The sequence below is a fragment of the Protopterus annectens genome, chromosome 11.part0 (genome assembly GCF_019279795.1).
Source record: "Protopterus annectens isolate FY-2018-M chromosome 11.part0, PAN1.0, whole genome shotgun sequence".
Lineage (NCBI taxonomy): Eukaryota > Metazoa > Chordata > Ceratodontiformes > Protopteridae > Protopterus > Protopterus annectens.
The window spans coordinates 297247300-297265829 of NC_056745.1; the positions used below are offsets into that span (position 1 = coordinate 297247300).

Sequence of the window (18530 nt, forward strand, 5' to 3'; positions counted from 1 at the left end):
ACACACACACACACACACACACACACACACACACACACACACTTTTAGTGAACATTAGAAATTTAAAAGAAATAATAAGTTCTGAAACCAATGTCATGCAACTAGTTTTGATGTGGCCTTGTATATAACCATGATTTGGAAATAAATACAACTTTAACATTTTAACATCTCAGTCATTCAAAAGAAATTTCAACAAAGCCTTATGAATGAGTTTAATTCTAAATTATAGCTAACAATCAGTTATTATGCATAGAATATTATGATTATCATGTCCATCCCAGTGACCCAGCCATTTCTAAAGTCTTCAATGTCAATGATGCTCGAATTCTTCCTCCTTAAGGGCACAATGATAGCACAATGACCACTTCAGATACAAGTATCAAGAATTGGCACAAATGAAAAATGTTGTCACATAGTCTCAATGCATCTGCTGAGGATTATTTAACCAAGGACGTCTTACTGCAGTCACTCGTATATTAGTTTCTAGGAAGCTGTAATTCAAACAGTAGACTTATTGTTAAGGAAACATTGAATGAAATAGTCTCTCTAATGAAAGTCTTTCTTTACTGCAGTGCACAACAATGCAAGGCACTTGGCCATCTTAGCTAGTGTTCACCATCATCATCATCATCAGAATGTCCATTCATGTGGCCTTGCAACATCACTTCTTCCATTACATACTTCCTAATGAGCATGTTAGTGTTGCCTTACCTTCCCTTTGGTTGGGTTCCTGCTTCTGTTCTTCTTCCACTTCAGCGGTGTCAGAAACGTCTTTCCCGTTACCTTGCTCTTCTGCAATGGATTTGCCACTCACATAATTCAGTGACTGTGGCAGTCTTTGTAGCCTGCTCTTTGGTGACTGAACTAAGGGAACCATTTGTGAATGATTTTATTTCTGTTTGAAAGTGCATCTTTGACGTCACTGGACATGATTTGTACATCATCTTATGCCAGTGCTACTCTGTTTTAGCAGCTGAAAACTGACCACTGTTGCATGGTAGTCTCTTAAAAGTATGATCCACAAACACAGGTCTGCCACCCACCATTATACTTCTACCAGGCTGACAAAGCTTTGAAAGACTTGCTGCCCCTCAGGCCAAGTCACAGACCGCACAAGAATCACTTACAGGTGACCATATGCTCTATCAGCCACTGATGGTGGCAGACTTTAAGCCTTTTCAATACCCAGCAATTTCTTAAAAAATCTAGTTCATGGCACTATCATAGTTTTCAGAAAGTACAATCAGTCAGATCTTTCTTTCCCTTCTAAAACTCAATGAAGGTGCAATTTATCCTCATTGCCTCTTCTAGAATAAGCAGTGTCTGTTCATTATAGACTATGTAGTCATACAACCCCTGTTATTCTCTGAAACAGAAACTTGACATCATATTACTCTTTCAACAATACACTTGAATAATCCCTTGATGGTTAAGACTGTTTAGCACACTTGTTCAAAAGTCCAGATATCCCTTTTATCTGCTTCCAGACCTTTTGCAAGGCTCATTCCATTTCCATTTTCCATAGTCTCTTTAATGTTCACCTCTTACTTCCTTCACTGGGTTTGGATTTGACATTCACAATGTGCCCCTCACATTTACTCTATGAGTCATAAAACATCTTCTCTTCCCTTTTTTGCCAAATCTGAAGGCAGCCTTCCAAAAAACTGACAAGTTTCTGCACCTCTAGTAGCAATGCCACATAGAAAAATACATTTTAGATATTCAGTGAAGACTTGTATTCATTATAATTATCCCAGAAGCTTAAGGGAGTAAACATCTTCATAAAGTACAGCATAATCTCTCACCCTCATCTTCTTATAGACATTCCAGTGTTTTACTTGGGCAATTAACCAGGAATCCACTCAAAGAGATTCTCTTTTTTTCTCTGACCCATTCTAGTAGCTTTACTAAAGTTATAAAATAAGTACAGCACCTTTCTGATTAAAGCAATATTTTTGACATGCAGTTTTCCCACCATTCTTGCTGACCATTGTGTCTCCCCTATGAGTCTCGCCTATTCATTTTCCCCCATCCTGGTAATACTTATTAGGGGTGGGTTGTGGGTCCATCATATTGACAGCCATGGTGATTATTTTGTCTTCACTAGCATGTGGCAACAAGGGTTATATTTATATGTCTTAGCAGCCACCTATAGTAGCTGATGTGAGCACCTGTGTCATTGAAGATGCATCCTAAGCCCTCCCCTACATGCTTTTTCCCACACACATCTACAAAGGCTAAAGGTAGTGCCTTGGGACTACTTACTAATGTCCTCTGGTCAGTGGTGGCTGGTGACTTCAAATCAAAGGGGGGGCTGCAGGAGACAGCTGAATGGGTGAGGCTAACTGGAAGGGGCGTGTCCAACTAGAAAGGCATGGGGCTATGCTCAAAACCACAAAAACTGGGATTTTAATTAAATACGCTACCCTAGATGACAAACCGTCATTATGGGAGTCCAACCAAGACAAAATGAAGTAGAAAAGAAAAAAAAATATTTCAATCCATTGGCTACAACTGCTTACTTAATATCTAGACGGAAACAAAAAGGTTGTGAGGCATGAAAAAATAAATTACTTTTTAAATACATTACTGGAATGCCAGTCAAAATCAAGTATAAAAAACAAGCAGTACTCACCTCAAACCACTTCTCCTTGCACTGCAGTTCTAATTATAATTTATATTCGGCTTTATAAAAGTACCAAGTAACATGCTGAAAGTAGTAATCTCTGTGATACCCCCACTTGTAAAAATGTTTCTTATCCAAAAAAAGGCCTGCTGCCTGACAACAACTATCTACTTGTTTCATGGGAAAACATGATCAAAGTAAAAAATGAACAACAAACAAGAAACAAACTCAAGATAAATTGCTTAAAGGATTACTGCACAGGTTATGGACCACACATGATAGATTGGCATTCTGTTTAGTTTACGGGTAAAGCCTGCAAAGATGACTGGAAGTCTCCAACAAATGTAATGAGCTTCTGAAAATACTGTAATTCTGTCCTTTATTACAAATACTGCCATATGCATTTAAATACTTAAGCCTTATACATTATCTTGTTATATAAATATTCTCTGCATGGCAACAACAAAAAGGTTTTCAATATTGGTAATTCATTGTTGGTAATTCTTTAACAGTAAGCTTATTAAAGCTAACTTGCATCTTACAATCTCAGACAAGCTTACCTGATGGTCATTAAAGCATTGTTACTTAAACACAGAGCAACAGGCACTGCAACGACAGGTATTTTCTGAATAATAAGAAGCGTAAATCTATGGCAGAAAACCAAAACATTCTGCAAAATCAAGGACAGATGAACAACCACTGTAGTACTTGTGTCTACGTTGGATGGGGGGATACTCTGCACACTTACATTGCATATCTGCTCCTTGCCTTGCTTGGACACATCCAGAGTCACTACATGGGGGAGTGGGGTACAACAAGTATGTCACAATTTGAAATGCCTCTTGCTAATGGTGATGGCCTTGACACATTTGGCATACTTCTCAACCTCAGAATAAGAAATCTGGACAAAGCCATAAATAGAACTGGGACAAAGGCCCAAAATAAGGACAATTTCTAAAAATATTGCTCTTATAAACTTAGAAAGATAATAGAATAGCAGGTCTTGCATTAGTATGAATTTTCTGAAGGGTATGAAATCTGAAACTCAAATGACTGTCATTATTTTCTAACTTCAGTCTTTAATGATTTGCCACTAATTTGCCAGAAAACCACAATTTTATGAAAAATGGACCAAAAATGCGATGCAAAAATATAAAATAGGCACACAATACAGCTGGGAACCTGTCAAAGATGACACTTTTTTAATATTAGTACTTTTAAGTTGAGCAGCTGACAAAATAAGAGAATCTACATGCATTTCTGAAATAAAAGTAATCTATAACTCTGATCATTACAATTATTTATTAATTGTAAACCCTCCACATTTTCTTCCAAAATTGCCATTTTGCAGAAGGATTATTAGGGGGAGAGCAAAATTTTGAGCCAAAATTGGGGACAGTTGAGAGGTTTGGATATACCTAATTCTATAAAGTGATTTGTTTGCGTGTACCTTTCAACCTTTTAGTGCAGGAAATCTGGACAAGGCCAAATATATTGGGGGAACATACAAGCAATACTAAAAATTGCTCTTGTATAAACTTAGACAGTTGATAGAATAACAGGTCTTGCTTTACCATGCAGTTTTCTGAAGGGTATGAAATCTGAAACTCAATGTCTGTCATTATTTAGTGACTTCATTCCTTAATGATTTGCCAGAAAAACACAAATTTTATGAGGAACAAACCAAAAATAAGAAGCAAAAATCTATTCCTTCTGCAAAAATCTGGACAGTTGAGAGGTATAGTTCAGCTGGGGCTGTCTTTCAGTTTGCAGCCCTTCCCCCCCTCACAAAATCATGGTCGAATGGGGCCTACCCCCTGCAGCCATTTCAATGTCCTATTACTTGGCTATTTCACCACATTTGCCATAAACACTGTAATGTGCATACTGCTTTACTTCTATAATGATTTGGATTTCATTTAAAAGTTTTATTTTACATTTTATAGCACAAACACTAACAGACATCTGCTAAACAAAGTAATGCAGTCTCACAATGAAAATAGACTTAGCATTAAAACTTCTTTACCCTTGAAACTCACATTCATTGAAACAGCATCGAAACCCACATTAAAAAAAATACATCTGGCCAGTGGCAGACAAAGATTAACTCTGGGCTGTTTTCACATCATAGGCCCCTTGCACACAAAACATACATGTGTTCTTTGATACACCTTCCTGATTGTATTAAATTATATTCCTTGTATAATACAGTGCAGTTGTTAGAGGGCATTTTAAATGTATTGTTTTGAACATTCTCCAGTAAACAATGAAACAAAATGCATGCACCAATAATGACACAACTACCCAGTTCAGAACATTTCCATCATAAAAGTCAACTCAGACTTCTACAATCCACCAGTATAAGTAAATATAAATAATATCTGAAGAAGTAAAAGTCATCTAAATAATTCCACATTAAAGAGATCTGTAACTAGTGAAGAGGTTACTGCTAGCAAACAACTTTATATTTCATTGTTTCATCTACAAATAAAGTGCCTGTTGCTGATGCTACCTCTCAACTGTACAGATTTTCACAGAATGTCCAGATTTTTACCTCATGTTTTGGTGTGTTCCTCCTAAAATCTTTACTTTTTTGGCAAATAGCTGAGGATCAAAGTCATTAAATAATGACAAATATTTGAGTTTAAGACTCCACATCCTTCAAAAAATTAATTCAAATGCAAAATATATTATTCTATCAACTTTCTAAGTTTGTAAGAGCAATATTTAAAATCTGTCCCTATTTGTCCCCCCCCCCCATCATTTTAGGCTTTGTCCAGATTTTTTCCTCTAAGTGATTCAGAGGTATGCGAGTCTTGAGGAATAAATTGCATATGTTACATTAAAAAAAATGATATGTTGGTAATATTGCAATAGGGAATGGATGGCAAACTGATAACAGGTTCATCATTACTAGATATCTCCGTCGAAGAGGACATTCTCAGGACTGCAGCATCCACCCCCTTTAAAAGTACAACACAGTACAGTATCAGCAATACATCTACATACTGTGGGAGTAGACCCCACAGCCTTCTGCATCAAAAACAAGTATTCAACCTGTTATGCTATTAACAATGCAAGCAGACTCTGCATAAGCTTCATTAAACTTTTCTTCCTCTGAAGCTCTCAGCTCCTTGTAAAATCCCACTCGACACTCAACTGTATCTCTCAACTTTGCAGCACAAGAAATCTGGAAAAAGGCAAAATTTATTGGGGGGGGACAAAAGCCCAAAAACAGGGACACATTTTAAACATTGATTTTATAATCTTGGAAAGTTGCTAGAATAAAATGTTGTGTTACAACCATGCATTTCACTGCCAAGTCTTGAACCCAGGACCCTATGCACTACAGTCAGAGCAACATACCACTATGCCAAATCAGCTTGTTTCTTGAAAGACAGGAAGACTGAAACTTAAATGGCTATCACTTAGTGAATTCAGTTCTCACCATAGCTCTCAACCTCTTAGCACAAAACACCTGGACAAACCCAATAATGGGGGAATACAGCCCCCAAACATATTCAGGGAATTCAGTTCTCACCATAGCTCTCAACCTCTTAGCACAAAAAGCCTGGACAAAGCCAATAATGGGGGACTACACCCCCCAAACATATTCTGTGAATTCAGTTCTCACCATAGCTCTCAACCTCTTAGCACAAAAAACCTGGACAAAGACAATAATGGGGGACTACACCCCCCAAACATATTCTGTGAATTCAGTTCTCACCATAGCTCTCAACCTCTTAGCACAAAAAACCTGGACAAAGCCAATAATGGGGGACTACACCCCCCAAACATATTCTGTGAATTCAGTTCTCACCATAGCTCTCAACCTCTTAGCACAAAAAACCTGGACAAAGACAATAATGGGGGAATACAAACCCCAAAATAGAGACAAATTTCAAATATTGGTTTTGTAAACTTAGAAAATTGCTAGAATAAAAGGTTTTGTGTTACCATGTACTTTCTGAAGAATGTAAAGTCTGAAATTCAAATGCCTGTCATTATTTAGTGAATGCAAAATCCAGAAAACTACAGATTTTATGAGGAACAGAACAGAACAAAAATATGAGGCAGAAATCTGAATAGTTTTCACAAGTGGTGGTGGGTAGGGAACTCAGGCTCTTGCTACCTGCACCCAAGGTAGAGGGTTTGAGGCTGAGTTACTCTCTGTAGCCATCAGGTATATTTCCTGAGGTTTTTCTCTAGCCACCAGGTATATTTAACTGAGGCATTACACACACACACACACACACACACACACACACACACACACACACACACACACACACACACACACACACACACACACACATACCTGAGTTCATAATTGCAGCAGCTTTGTTCTACAATGTCCCATCTTCCTCCAACAGCTTTCTTTGAAATAATACAAAGTCCCTTCCCATGAGAGCAGCTATCCATACGTGCCTGCAGACATTGCAATCCAATCCCCTTCCAGTCTATGTGGTTGTAACTGCATAGACTTCTGGGCATCTGTACTCTGATGTTTTCTCTTCATAATCCATACTGGTTAAAGAGCAGTCCCCCATGCATGTGCAGAGTTCCAGGACTGGTTAAACAGCAGTCCAGATTCCCACACTCATGTGCAGAGTTCTGGGACTCACAGCTAATTATTGTATTTCTTTTTATTTTATTTTACAGCTGGGGGGCTGCAGACCTGCAGTCCAATAGCACGAGCCACCCCTGCCCCTGGTTCTAAGACCACTGGCAGCATGCAAACTTTGCTTGCATGGGAGCAGGTTGACTGATCAGAATTACCATCTCCCTCCCCTCAAAGATGGGCAACCAGGCCTAAGCTGTACAGTTCTACTCATTCCATCTTTTCTGTTCCGGTGTTCAAGTTGCTGTTCACATGTGGATTAACTTGGTCTTAGCCATTTCTTTAATACCTCTAATCCACAGAGTCAGGCTTTCTGATCAAAATTATTGATTACAGATTCAGAGAGCTATGTTAATATGTCAGACATGAATTTCCTGTACTGAATCACAGCACTGTTCAGTTAGTCATTTTCTGCCAAATGGTCTTTGTCTTATCTATCTTCACTGAGATGACCAATAATTTAATTTTCAGCTCCCAATTCTGCTTCTTTCAGCCTTGATTGGTAGCATTCTCTGCCATTCACTTTCTGTCTCTCTACTGATATTTTCTAAAGCCCATGTTTCCCCAATGGGTAATATTAACTTATTTGAAAATGACATGTGTAAGTCATACTTTTTTGCCTGTGTATCTTTGAAGTATCACCACTGTGTTTCAATCCTGCTCGTATGTCTTTTGGCTATAACATTTATCCATCTTCTAAACTCCAGAAAACCTCATAATTGATTGACTCAGCAGTACTGGCCACTGTTTTGTAATTTGTTCTTGCATTGTTCTGGACTTCAAGATAAAAGATCCTGTCTCCCTCACATTTTATAAAGTCTGGATGCATCAAGTAGTTTATAATACCATGTGGCTAAAGCTAACCCATTGTAGAACATCAACAGTAATCCTGCTCATTGATATGGCTGCAGAGATATGTACAAGTTAGCATTTGGCACAGTAAATCCCTCTGTCAAAAGTGCCTCCCCATGTTTGATAACTTGTGTATCTGCAGTCATTCTGGAAAGACACATCTGTGTGTGTGTGTGTGTGTGTGTGTGTGTGTGTGTGTGTGTGTGTGTGTGCGTGTGTGCGTGTGTGCGTGTGTGCGTGTGTGTGTGTGTGTGTGTGTGTGTGTGTGTGTGTGTGTGTGTTTGTGTGTGCATGTGCGTGTGTGTGTGTGTGTGTGTGTGTGTGTGTGTGTGTGTGTGTGTGTGTGTGTGTGTGTGTGTGTGTGTGTGTGTGTGTGTGTGTGCACCTGTGCTTCCTATTTTTTACTGCACAAGGATGGGAATGTAAATTTTTGAAGTATACTGCAATTGCTTCTAATTTCTGTTGTCTCTTTTTTCTGTGTTTTTATTTTACAGGTAGCCATGGCACTCTCCAGGAGAAACTGATACATCATGTTTACCAGCAGAAAGCACCCTGCTCCAGAAACAAAATCAGCATTATTGGTGCTGGTCAGGTTGGAATGGCCTGTGCAGTTTGTTTACTTAATAAGGTATTGTTTTCTCATTGTTCCTAGTTTATTGACCATATAACTATTTGCTATACATTTACTGAAGTATGTTGTTTGCACCACTATGCTGTAACAGACAGATTACCTCTGTTAAAATTTTATCATACAGGGACTAGTCAGTGCCATTCTACACCTAGTCAGTTGCATGAATTATTAATCTAATCCTAGCCTGAGGTAGTAGTATGCAATAAGGGAGTACATTTTAGAATTTGCTGCAAAATTCATTAAATAGTTTGAATAAGTAAACCATTTTACAATGTGTTTGTTAGACTGGCAGAGAAATTAATGGTTTGTATAAACAGTTCAGGATGTCACTTGAAGGCACACCACAAGATAGGCATCACTGGAAGTTATCACTTTAAACCTTTGCTCTAAACTGAAAACGCCACCCTGATCACATAACTCATATCACAAAATATCCAAATACTTAGTACATATATACTATGTATGTCACATTACTCCTTAACAGAAGGTAGTAATTCTACTCTAATTATATACTTTTATACAAACTGATATATAAATATATAAACTATAGTTAAGGCTGTGTGAGTCATACTAATTACAGCAGATATGTGATTTACTGCATTGAACCTAGGAGTAACTATAGTTTGTACCTCTGAGCAGTTTCTGAGCAGCTTTTAAACTAGCAGCCAAATCCTGTGTAGTATTTACAGTCATTGGACATATAACCATTTCCTTATTTTGAATATTACATCTCAGACTACAATCAACAGTGTCCCGTGGCTGAGCTAACAATGACAAAATAGTTGTACTGGCTTCAGGACAGGCTTCTCTATCTGAAGTCATCACATCTGTATGTGATTCACTACGACTTGTGGTGAACCTTGATTATTTACAGCTATTGGTCTGCATGGAACCACATTGTAGTTATCTTGTGTTATACCACAGTAGCTTGAACAGGCATTTGTGACAGAAATATTGATGAAAAAACATAAAAATACAAAAAAGAACTGCACTGGTTACTCACGAGCAACACAATTTATTTAGAACAAATAACAGAAAGCGCTTTTGTTTAGTTAAGTAACTAAACTTCTTCAGACAAAGATAAAAGCACACGCACTAATAAATAGTCTTCTACCAAGTCACATGATACATTAACAATCACCTGATCTCAAATAATCATATGACAAAAAAATCACATGACAAAAACACATGACAAGAGGGTGCCATTTTAAAATTCAAGTTAAATAAAAACAAAGGGAAAAAATGGGATGAAGGAAATGAAGTATTAAGCTGCAAAATGAAATAACACCAGGTCCAAGGTTAATTTTTAGACAATGTGTATGAAATATGTACTGTAAAAATTGTGTGTTACCTATAAGAACAGAAAAATATAAGAAAAAATATACATAATAAAATATATATATTTTAAAAGCTCATGAAAAGTTTATCATTAAATAAAGTCTTCTCAACATAAGAGAAACAAATAAAAGTAAAATTAAAATTATGGAATGAAAAAAACAGTGATGTCCAAGGGACATCACTACCTCTGCAAACTCTTGAGCTTCAATATGCAAGAAATGAAGTAAAAATCATTTAACCCAGGGTACATAACAGAAAAGGGTAGTCAGACACCCAGGGATGGGGACATGTGAGGCCTGCCCTATTGTAAAAATATTGAAGCAGGTGAGTCTTTCACCTTACAGGGGAGCAAATATAAAAGCAAAGACAAATTTAACTGTAGTTCCAAAGGGTAGTATATCTGGCAAGATAAGAGTTGTGCCTGTATTTCTATATAAGCAAGACAGATCATAAACTTAAAGAGAGAATTTACGAGCACCTATATAGTATCAGGAAGAAAAAAAACAATAATGCTCTAGCTAAACACGCTTCCTTGAATCCTGGGCATTCCTTTACTTTTAGGGTCATAGACCAAGTCCAATTAAGTGAAAGGGGTGGCCCAAAATCTCTAATTTTGGAGAAGCTTGAATTATACTGGCAAATTAGTCTGGACGCTCATATATACTGTGGGTTAAATGCTTTTATTGCTCCATTTCTTGCATATTGAAGCTCAAGACTTTGCAGAGATAGTGATGTCCCCTGGACATCATTGTTTTTTCATTCCATAATATAAATTTTATTTTTATTTTTTTCTCTTATGTTAAGAAGAGTCTATTTAATGATAAACTTTCATGAGCTTTTAAAATATATATATTTTATTATATTTTTTTTTTCTTATATTTTTTCTGTTCTTATATGTAACACAATTTTTACAGTACATATTTCATGCACACTCCCCCGGATTCACTATGCCCTGCAGGGCATGCAGGATCAGTGCAGGAGCTCTAGCAGGCAATATGTCTGCCGTGCGATCCAGGAACAGCCTGCATGGTCGTGCACGATTGCTCCTGCACTAATCCTGCACGGACTAAGCCCTTGTATGCATATCACCCCAATTGCAGGAGAAATCCATGCAAATGAGGTGATTTTGCAATCCAGGAAGCTTGCGACCATCTGTGTAGGACTAGTGCAATCTGCAGAAATGTACTCGGTTAGTAACCGAGTACATTTCTGCAAAATCCAAAGCAGAGCTGTGACAGCTCCAAATAAAGGCTGCATATCATTGAGGAAGCATGCCAATGGCCAAGTGTAAGGCCATTGGCATTGCAAACAAAACAAAAAATTAAAAAATCAACTTTTAATTTTTTTTTAGCCAATCTCGGCTGTTTAAGCGTAGGGCAGCGGTATGCAAATGGGATGGGGGGGGTAACAAAATATACCTAGTAAGCATTCTAACTAAAATCAGTATTCTGCTATGCAAGTCAATGGCAGGCAGAAGACAACATGGCCAGTGAGCAGTGGTTGCTAAGGGGGGAGGCTCAGTGTGAGACATGTAACTATGCATCAGCAGGCAATCCTATGCAAATGAGGGGAAATATAGTGAATCCCAGTTTTCCCCTGCACGTGATTCAGGTCCCAAAGTGTAAGAGCAGGAATAGCTCGGTGCAAGCCTAGGAGTTAGGTGACATCATGGGGGGGGGGGGTTTGTCAGGCATACTGTAAGAGCATTGAAGACCTGTGGCTCGGGTTTGCTCCTAGCTTAGCACAGCTAATCTAGGGGGTGTGTCTAAACCTGCCTAGTACTCTTTACAAAGCCTAAGCGGGTGGAGTGCTGGGCACCGGGTTTTACAGGAAGAAAAAATAGGTTAAACCAGGAAATAGCAGCAGTGTGCACATTTGAGCACTATGTTTGCGTGACGTGCACACGGGCTTAAACAGGAAGGCAATGGGAAAGGAAAACAGCAGTAGGAAGGTAATCAAGGAGAACTAGCTTAGCTGGCAGGTGAAATATATCAGAATCAGCCAATTGTACAGGCAGCAGACCAGCCCAGCCCAGAACACCATTATAAACTAAGCAAACACCTTCCCCTCTGTTTTTTCCCACATGCTACACCACCAGTGTAAACAAGCAAGGAACTTTTAACACTCATAGCAGAAAATGATATGGGCTGCAATAGCTATCTTACAACTTGTGGAAGAGGCTGAGGGTGGTGAGTATGTGAATGCTATCGACCAACCCACAGTAAGGAGACGGAGAAGAGTGTACAGACCCAGGGTAACCTACCGGGCTACATGAGTTGGAGATAGTGGAACGCTATAGGGTGGACAGGGACCTCCTACAGCAAATTGTTGAGCTGTGCCGGCCACGCCTGACACACAGAACTAACAGAGGAGAACCCATCCCAGTGGATACCAAGGTATGTGTAGCCTAAGAATACTAACCACAGGTACCTTCCAAAGGCCAACTGGGGATATGATGGGGATTTCACAGGCATCAGCATCCAGGGTACTCCACCAGTTCCTGGATGCCATGTCAGCACATGTCGGTGAGCACATATATTTCCCCAACACCCGTGAGGCGTTGGCCAGCAATATGTAACTGCTCCACCAAATAGCAGAATACCCTGAGGTAGTGGGTGCTACAGACTGCACGCACATACACATCAAAGCACCACCTGGTGAGTGGAGTAAGGTCTACATCAACCGCAAGGCCTTCCCCTCTATCAACTGCCAGGTTGTATGCGATGCCCAGGGCATAATAATGAATGTGTGTGCTGGCTGCCCTGGAAGCTATTATGATTCCCACATCTGGCATCTGACACAGCTGTACCAGTGATTTGCTAATGGGGACATCCCTCACGGTCACCTAGTCGGGGATGCTGGATACCCACTTGAGCTGTGGCTGATGACACCCATCAGAAATGCACACACACCCGAACAAGAACTCCATAATGAGGCACATGCCCAGACCAGAATTATAGTAGAGCATGTGTTTGGGATGCTCAAGTCATGGTTCCGGTGCCTGGAAACATCCAGTGGAGCCTTGCAGTACTCACCAGCTACATGTACCCAAATCATCCTTGTATGTGCCATGCTACACAATATGATCCTGTGGAAACAGCTGCAGCAGGAACAGCATGGGGCAGAGCCACACAGCCCCCCACCATTGCCAAGACCTGCACAGGTACAGAGTGACTCGGAGGAGGAACAACCTGAGCCTGCCCCAGTAGGCAGAAGGAGGCATGCCCAGTATGCCCTGGCCTTGGCAAAGAGGCAAGTATAGCACATACACAGACACAGGAGGGACCCAGGGAATAACATCTCTCTCCGACTCTCACATACAGTAAAACGGATGCCAAACATTACACTACCTGTGCCTAACCATGTGTAGGGAGGGTACTATGTGCATCCGACATAGGCAGCCCTGCAGCACCACCCTCAATACTGAGACACCAACAAGGTAAGTGACTCACACATGCCAGTCGGGGGGGTCCCATAACCAACAACAGTCACAGCCAGCAGGACAGGTGTAGACAAACACAAACAAAGGCTGTGCTATGGCCTTTGAATGAGGCCTATGGGTAACCCCCCCAGGCCTGCACAGACAGACAACAGCAGGTCAGGCAGTGGGCTGTCAGTTCTTAAGGGTACGATGTCAGAAACAATATGTAGGTAATTAAAAGCTAAGATCAGTAGTACACTGGTATGTCTCTAGCCAGCACGATAGGTAAGACTACAGACTGAAAACGAGTACCCGGCATACCAGTACAGTCCTAGCAAATGTGTACAAGTGTCAGGTGTGCCCCCCCCCATCCTACACAGAAATATAGTAACAGTCAGGTGTGCCCCCCCAATCCTGTGTAGAACTAGAAATAGTCAGGTGTGCTCCCCCATCCTGTGTAGAAATATAGTAACAGTCAGGTGTATCCCCCACTCCTGTGTAGAAATGCAGAAATAGTCAGGTGTGCCCCCCCCCATCCTATGTAGAAATATAGTAACAGTCAGCTGTGCCCCCAATCCTGTGTAGAAATGTAGAAACAGTCAGGTGTGCTCCCCCCTGCTATGCAGAAATGTCGTAACAGTCAATCCGAAATAATCGATGGATACCCTGCAGAGACAGCATGCTACCTGTCGGTGTATAACACAAAGGTCAGCACTGCAGTGCACAACTACCTGGACTCAATCCACACATGCAATACAGCCAGCCATACTGGGCATGCTGACATGCTTAGAGAAATAAAGGCAATGTCAGTCAACAACATACTGAAAGGTCATACTGGGCATGCTCGCACACATAAACACATGAAGGCCATGTCTGCAAACACCAGTGGACCAGACATATATGGCAGTCGCAGTTGTTAGTGCAGACACTCATCAGTATGCAACACTCATGCCTTGCACACACAGTGGATAGGAATACAGACATATATGTAAGGACAACACACTATAATAAGCCAAAGGTAGATGGACATAGATGTGTGGAAGAGGGTGACTGTGACAAGGATCCATCCAGGCCTGTCCCACCTATCACACAGCCAATGGGCCCCAAACACATCAGGTGCAGATGTCACTCACTGCAGATACTAGCCACCAGTATCTGTCAGCATGACAGCCTATGTGGTGCACGTGCCAGCTGTGCAACATGACTGTCTAAGGAAGTAGTCATCCAGCAGCTGTATACACGTACCTGTGAAATATGACCCTATGTGTGCCCGCATGTGGTGTGTCAACCCCTAGATGAATGGGTTATGGCCCATGCACACACACTGCCCTCCCCATAGCCCTACTATGACAAGCCTGCTGAGGTCATCCAATGTGAAATACACCTTTGGGAGAGTTGTAGCCCAGTAATCTCTGTGGCGCATCCCATAACTGTGTACTGCTGTAGTGTGATAATCTAGTTAGGTAAGAGTTCTAATCCCTGACTTGGCAACTGTGTGTGTGAGTGTTTGTTTGTGTGTGTGTTTGACTGTGTAGAGAGCAATGCTTTTTAGGATAGTCACACTACCAACAATTCAAATGCTCAACTTTGGCAAGGCTGCTGATGTCATCCACCTAGAAATACACCTCCGCGAAGGTTGTAGCCCGGTAATCTCCTTCACGCTTCCTGTAACTGTGTACTGCTGTTGTGTGTTAAAGTAGTTAGGTAGGTGTTCTAATCCCAGACATGGCAAGTGTGTGTGTCTGTCTGACTTTGTCTAGAGAGAAATGCGTTTTAGGTACTCACACTCCCTACAATTTATATACTCAACTTTGGCAAGGCTGCTGATGTCATCCACCTAGAAATACACCTCTGGGAAGGCTGTACCCCAGTAATCTCCGTAGAGCGTCCTGTAATTGCGTACTGCTGTAGTGTGATAAAGTAGTGAGGTAGGTGTTCTAATCCCAGACATGGCAAGTGTGTGTGTGTGTGTGTGTGTGTGTGTGTGTGTGTGTGTGTGTGTGTGTGTGTGTGTGTGTGTGTGTGTGTGTCTGACTCTGTCTGTGTAAAGAGTAATGCTTTTTAAGGTACTCATACTCCCTACAATTTATATACTCAACTTTGGCAAGGCTGCTGATGTCATCCACCTAGAAATACACCTCTGGGAAGGCTGTAGCCCAGTAATCTCCATAGCATGTCCTGTAACTGCATACTGCTGTAGTATGATAAAGTAGTTAGGTAGGTGTTCTAATTTCAGACATGGTAAGTGTGCGTGTCTGTCTGACTCTGTCTGTGTCGAGAGCAATGCTTTTTAGGATACTCACACTCCCTACAATTCATATACTCAACTTTGGCAAGGCTGCAGGTATCATCCACCTAGAAATACACCTCTGGGAAGTTTGTAGCCCAGTAATCTCTGTAGCGCATCCTGTAACTGCGTACTGCTATAGTGTGATAAAGTAGTTAGGTAGGTGTTCTACTCCCAGACATGGCAATGTGTCTGTCTGTCTGACTCTGTCTGTGTAGACAGCAATACTTTTTAGGGTACTCACACTCCCTACAATTCATATGCTCAACTTTGGCAAGGCTGCTGATGTCACCCACCTAGAAATACACCTCTGGGAAGGCTGTAGCCCAGTAATCTCCATAGTGCATGCCATGACTGAGTACTACTGTAGCATGATTTAGAACTGTGGTAGGGTTCCATCCCCACCCATGGAGTTCTGGATGTTTTGTGTGTGTTTCAATGTCTGTGTATGGAGTAATGTATTATAGGCTAGTCACACTCACTACAATTCGAATGTCTAACTTTGGCAATCCTGCTGATGTCATTCATTGTGAAATACACCTTTGGGGAAGGAGTTCTCCAGTAATCCCAGTGGTGCATTCTATAACAGCTCCATACTGTAGTGTGATATAGACCTCTTTTAGGGGTTCTATACCCACACATGTCAGTTGTGGATGTTTTGTGTGTGTGTCACTGTCTGTGTAGGGGGCAATGCATTTTAGGCTAGTCACACTCACTACAATTTAAATGTCCTACTTTGGCAATCCTGCTGATGTCATTCATTGTGAAATACACCTTTGGGGAAAGAGTTCTGCAGCAATCCTCATGGTGTGTCCTATAATAGCTCTATGCTGTAGTGTGATATAGACCTCTGTTAGGGGTTCTATACCCACCCATGTCAGTTGTGGATGTTTTGTGTGTGTGTCGGTGTAGGGAGCAATGTATTTCAGGCTAGTCACACTCACTACAGTTCGAATGTCCTACATTGGCAATCCTGCTGATGTCATCCAATGTGATAAACACCTTTGGGGAAGAAGTACTCCTGTAATCTCTGTGACGCATACTATAACTGTGTAGTGCTGTAGTGTAATAAACTAGTTAGGTAGGGGTTCTACTCCCGGACATGACAGGTGTGTGTGCGTGTGTGTGTGTGTCTTTGTAACTCATATCCTGTGTGGAGGTGTTTGTGAGTGTGTGACACCTGTGGCCAATATGGAGTGGCTTTTGCATAATTCATATATGGTGGCCCTACTATATATCGCAATGTCCACCATAAAGGGATAACAGATGTGAAATAGCTGGGAGGCTGGGGTGCAAAGCCATACCCATACATGTGACATCAAGGCCAGGAAATTACAGTTAGCAATCCCAATATTACCCAGAGCACACTCTCAACCCATGTCTCATACACACACATGCCTAGGCAACAGCCAATATGTGGGTAGAACACTGCATATTGGCCACTTATAGTAACTATGGAGTGATAGCAGTCCGTCTGTCCAATATGCATGTACATGCAGACAGTGCACCCTCCCCATGTTCTGCAATGGACACCTGCAACACCTGTGGTGCCATCACATGTGACCCACAAAGGACATATCATGCCTGACAACATGCCTTGTATGGACAGATGCCATTGACACCAGGGAATGCTGTTAGCATGCTATCAATGTAGGTGCAGGGTAAACCTGCTGCCCATTATCAGTTTCCACCACAGGTGGGCAAGACTGGTACATCTGATGATAATCTGTGTTCACATCATGGACCAGACACCCCAGGTACAATTCCACATGTCACTATACATGCATGTGGGAGGTGTGCACATCCCAGACACTGTCCATGTCATGGACTAAGGAGCACATACATGGCAAGCGATGCACAGCATTGGCCACACAAAATAGTTACCCAGTTGACTGGATGGGGGATACAATATCCACCTGTGTGGGCAAATTCAGAAATCACAGCCCTGAGTCACAATGCAGAACATTGTCATGTGACCTGATGCCAAGGTATACCCATCACCTAGCCTTGTATAGCCATCTGGCACAGTCGACCACCACACACCCGTGCAGACATGCACCCATGCATGTCAGTACTGGCACCCTATGTGTTTGCATGTGTGTTGTATGGTGCATATGTTCACATCCACACTCACTAAAACCCCCATTGGCATACTGAAGCAAGCTGTCTGATGTCAGACACCTCCCCATACCCTTTGCCCATACAACCTCCATATGACCCATGTGGTGCATGTGATACCTGCACAGTGATGTTTTGTGGCAATCCCACTACTGATGAGTTTTAATCCTAGCCCTGCCAAGTGTGTCAGTGGGTGTGCATCCATGTGAGAGTGTGGCTGTGTTGACGGTGGGACCTATTCATTCAGACAGGCACGTGTACGTCACCTACCATATAGCTAACGTATCCCTGTTGCAGATGTCACTCACCATCACATATATGTTCTGAGAGCTCCACAACAGGTAACCCATGTGGTACATCCAATAACTGCATAGAACTGTGATAGCACTACATAGTCATCAGGGGGTTGATAAGTGTATAAACAAATATGCTTAGGTTTTACTCTCCCTCCCTCCCTGACTTGTCTTTTCCTCTGTCTGCCTCTCCCACTCCCTCTCTGGTGGATGTGGAGACCTATACCTGCTTTACTTAGGCATCAGCATGTGTATTTTAAGTGATGCTCATGATCATCTGATGGCCTCTGCACGAATTGCAGCCCTCCCCTAGCTGATTGCATGTGGAACAGCTGTGGTAACA

The 18530-nt window shown here is 41.3% G+C and overlaps 1 protein-coding gene across 2 annotated transcripts in view; it reads left to right on the top strand.

Annotated features, from left to right (window-relative positions):
• LDHB (lactate dehydrogenase B) overlaps window positions 1–18530 on the top strand; it is a 232045-nt gene that overhangs the window by 45095 nt on the left and 168420 nt on the right. For both annotated transcript variants that reach the window (XM_044087804.1, XM_044087803.1), the window contains exon 2: window positions 8594–8727. In XM_044087804.1, coding sequence (XP_043943739.1) covers window positions 8698–8727 — 30 coding nt within the window. In that variant the 5' untranslated portion in view covers window positions 8594–8697. The remainder of the gene's footprint in view (window positions 1–8593; window positions 8728–18530) is intronic.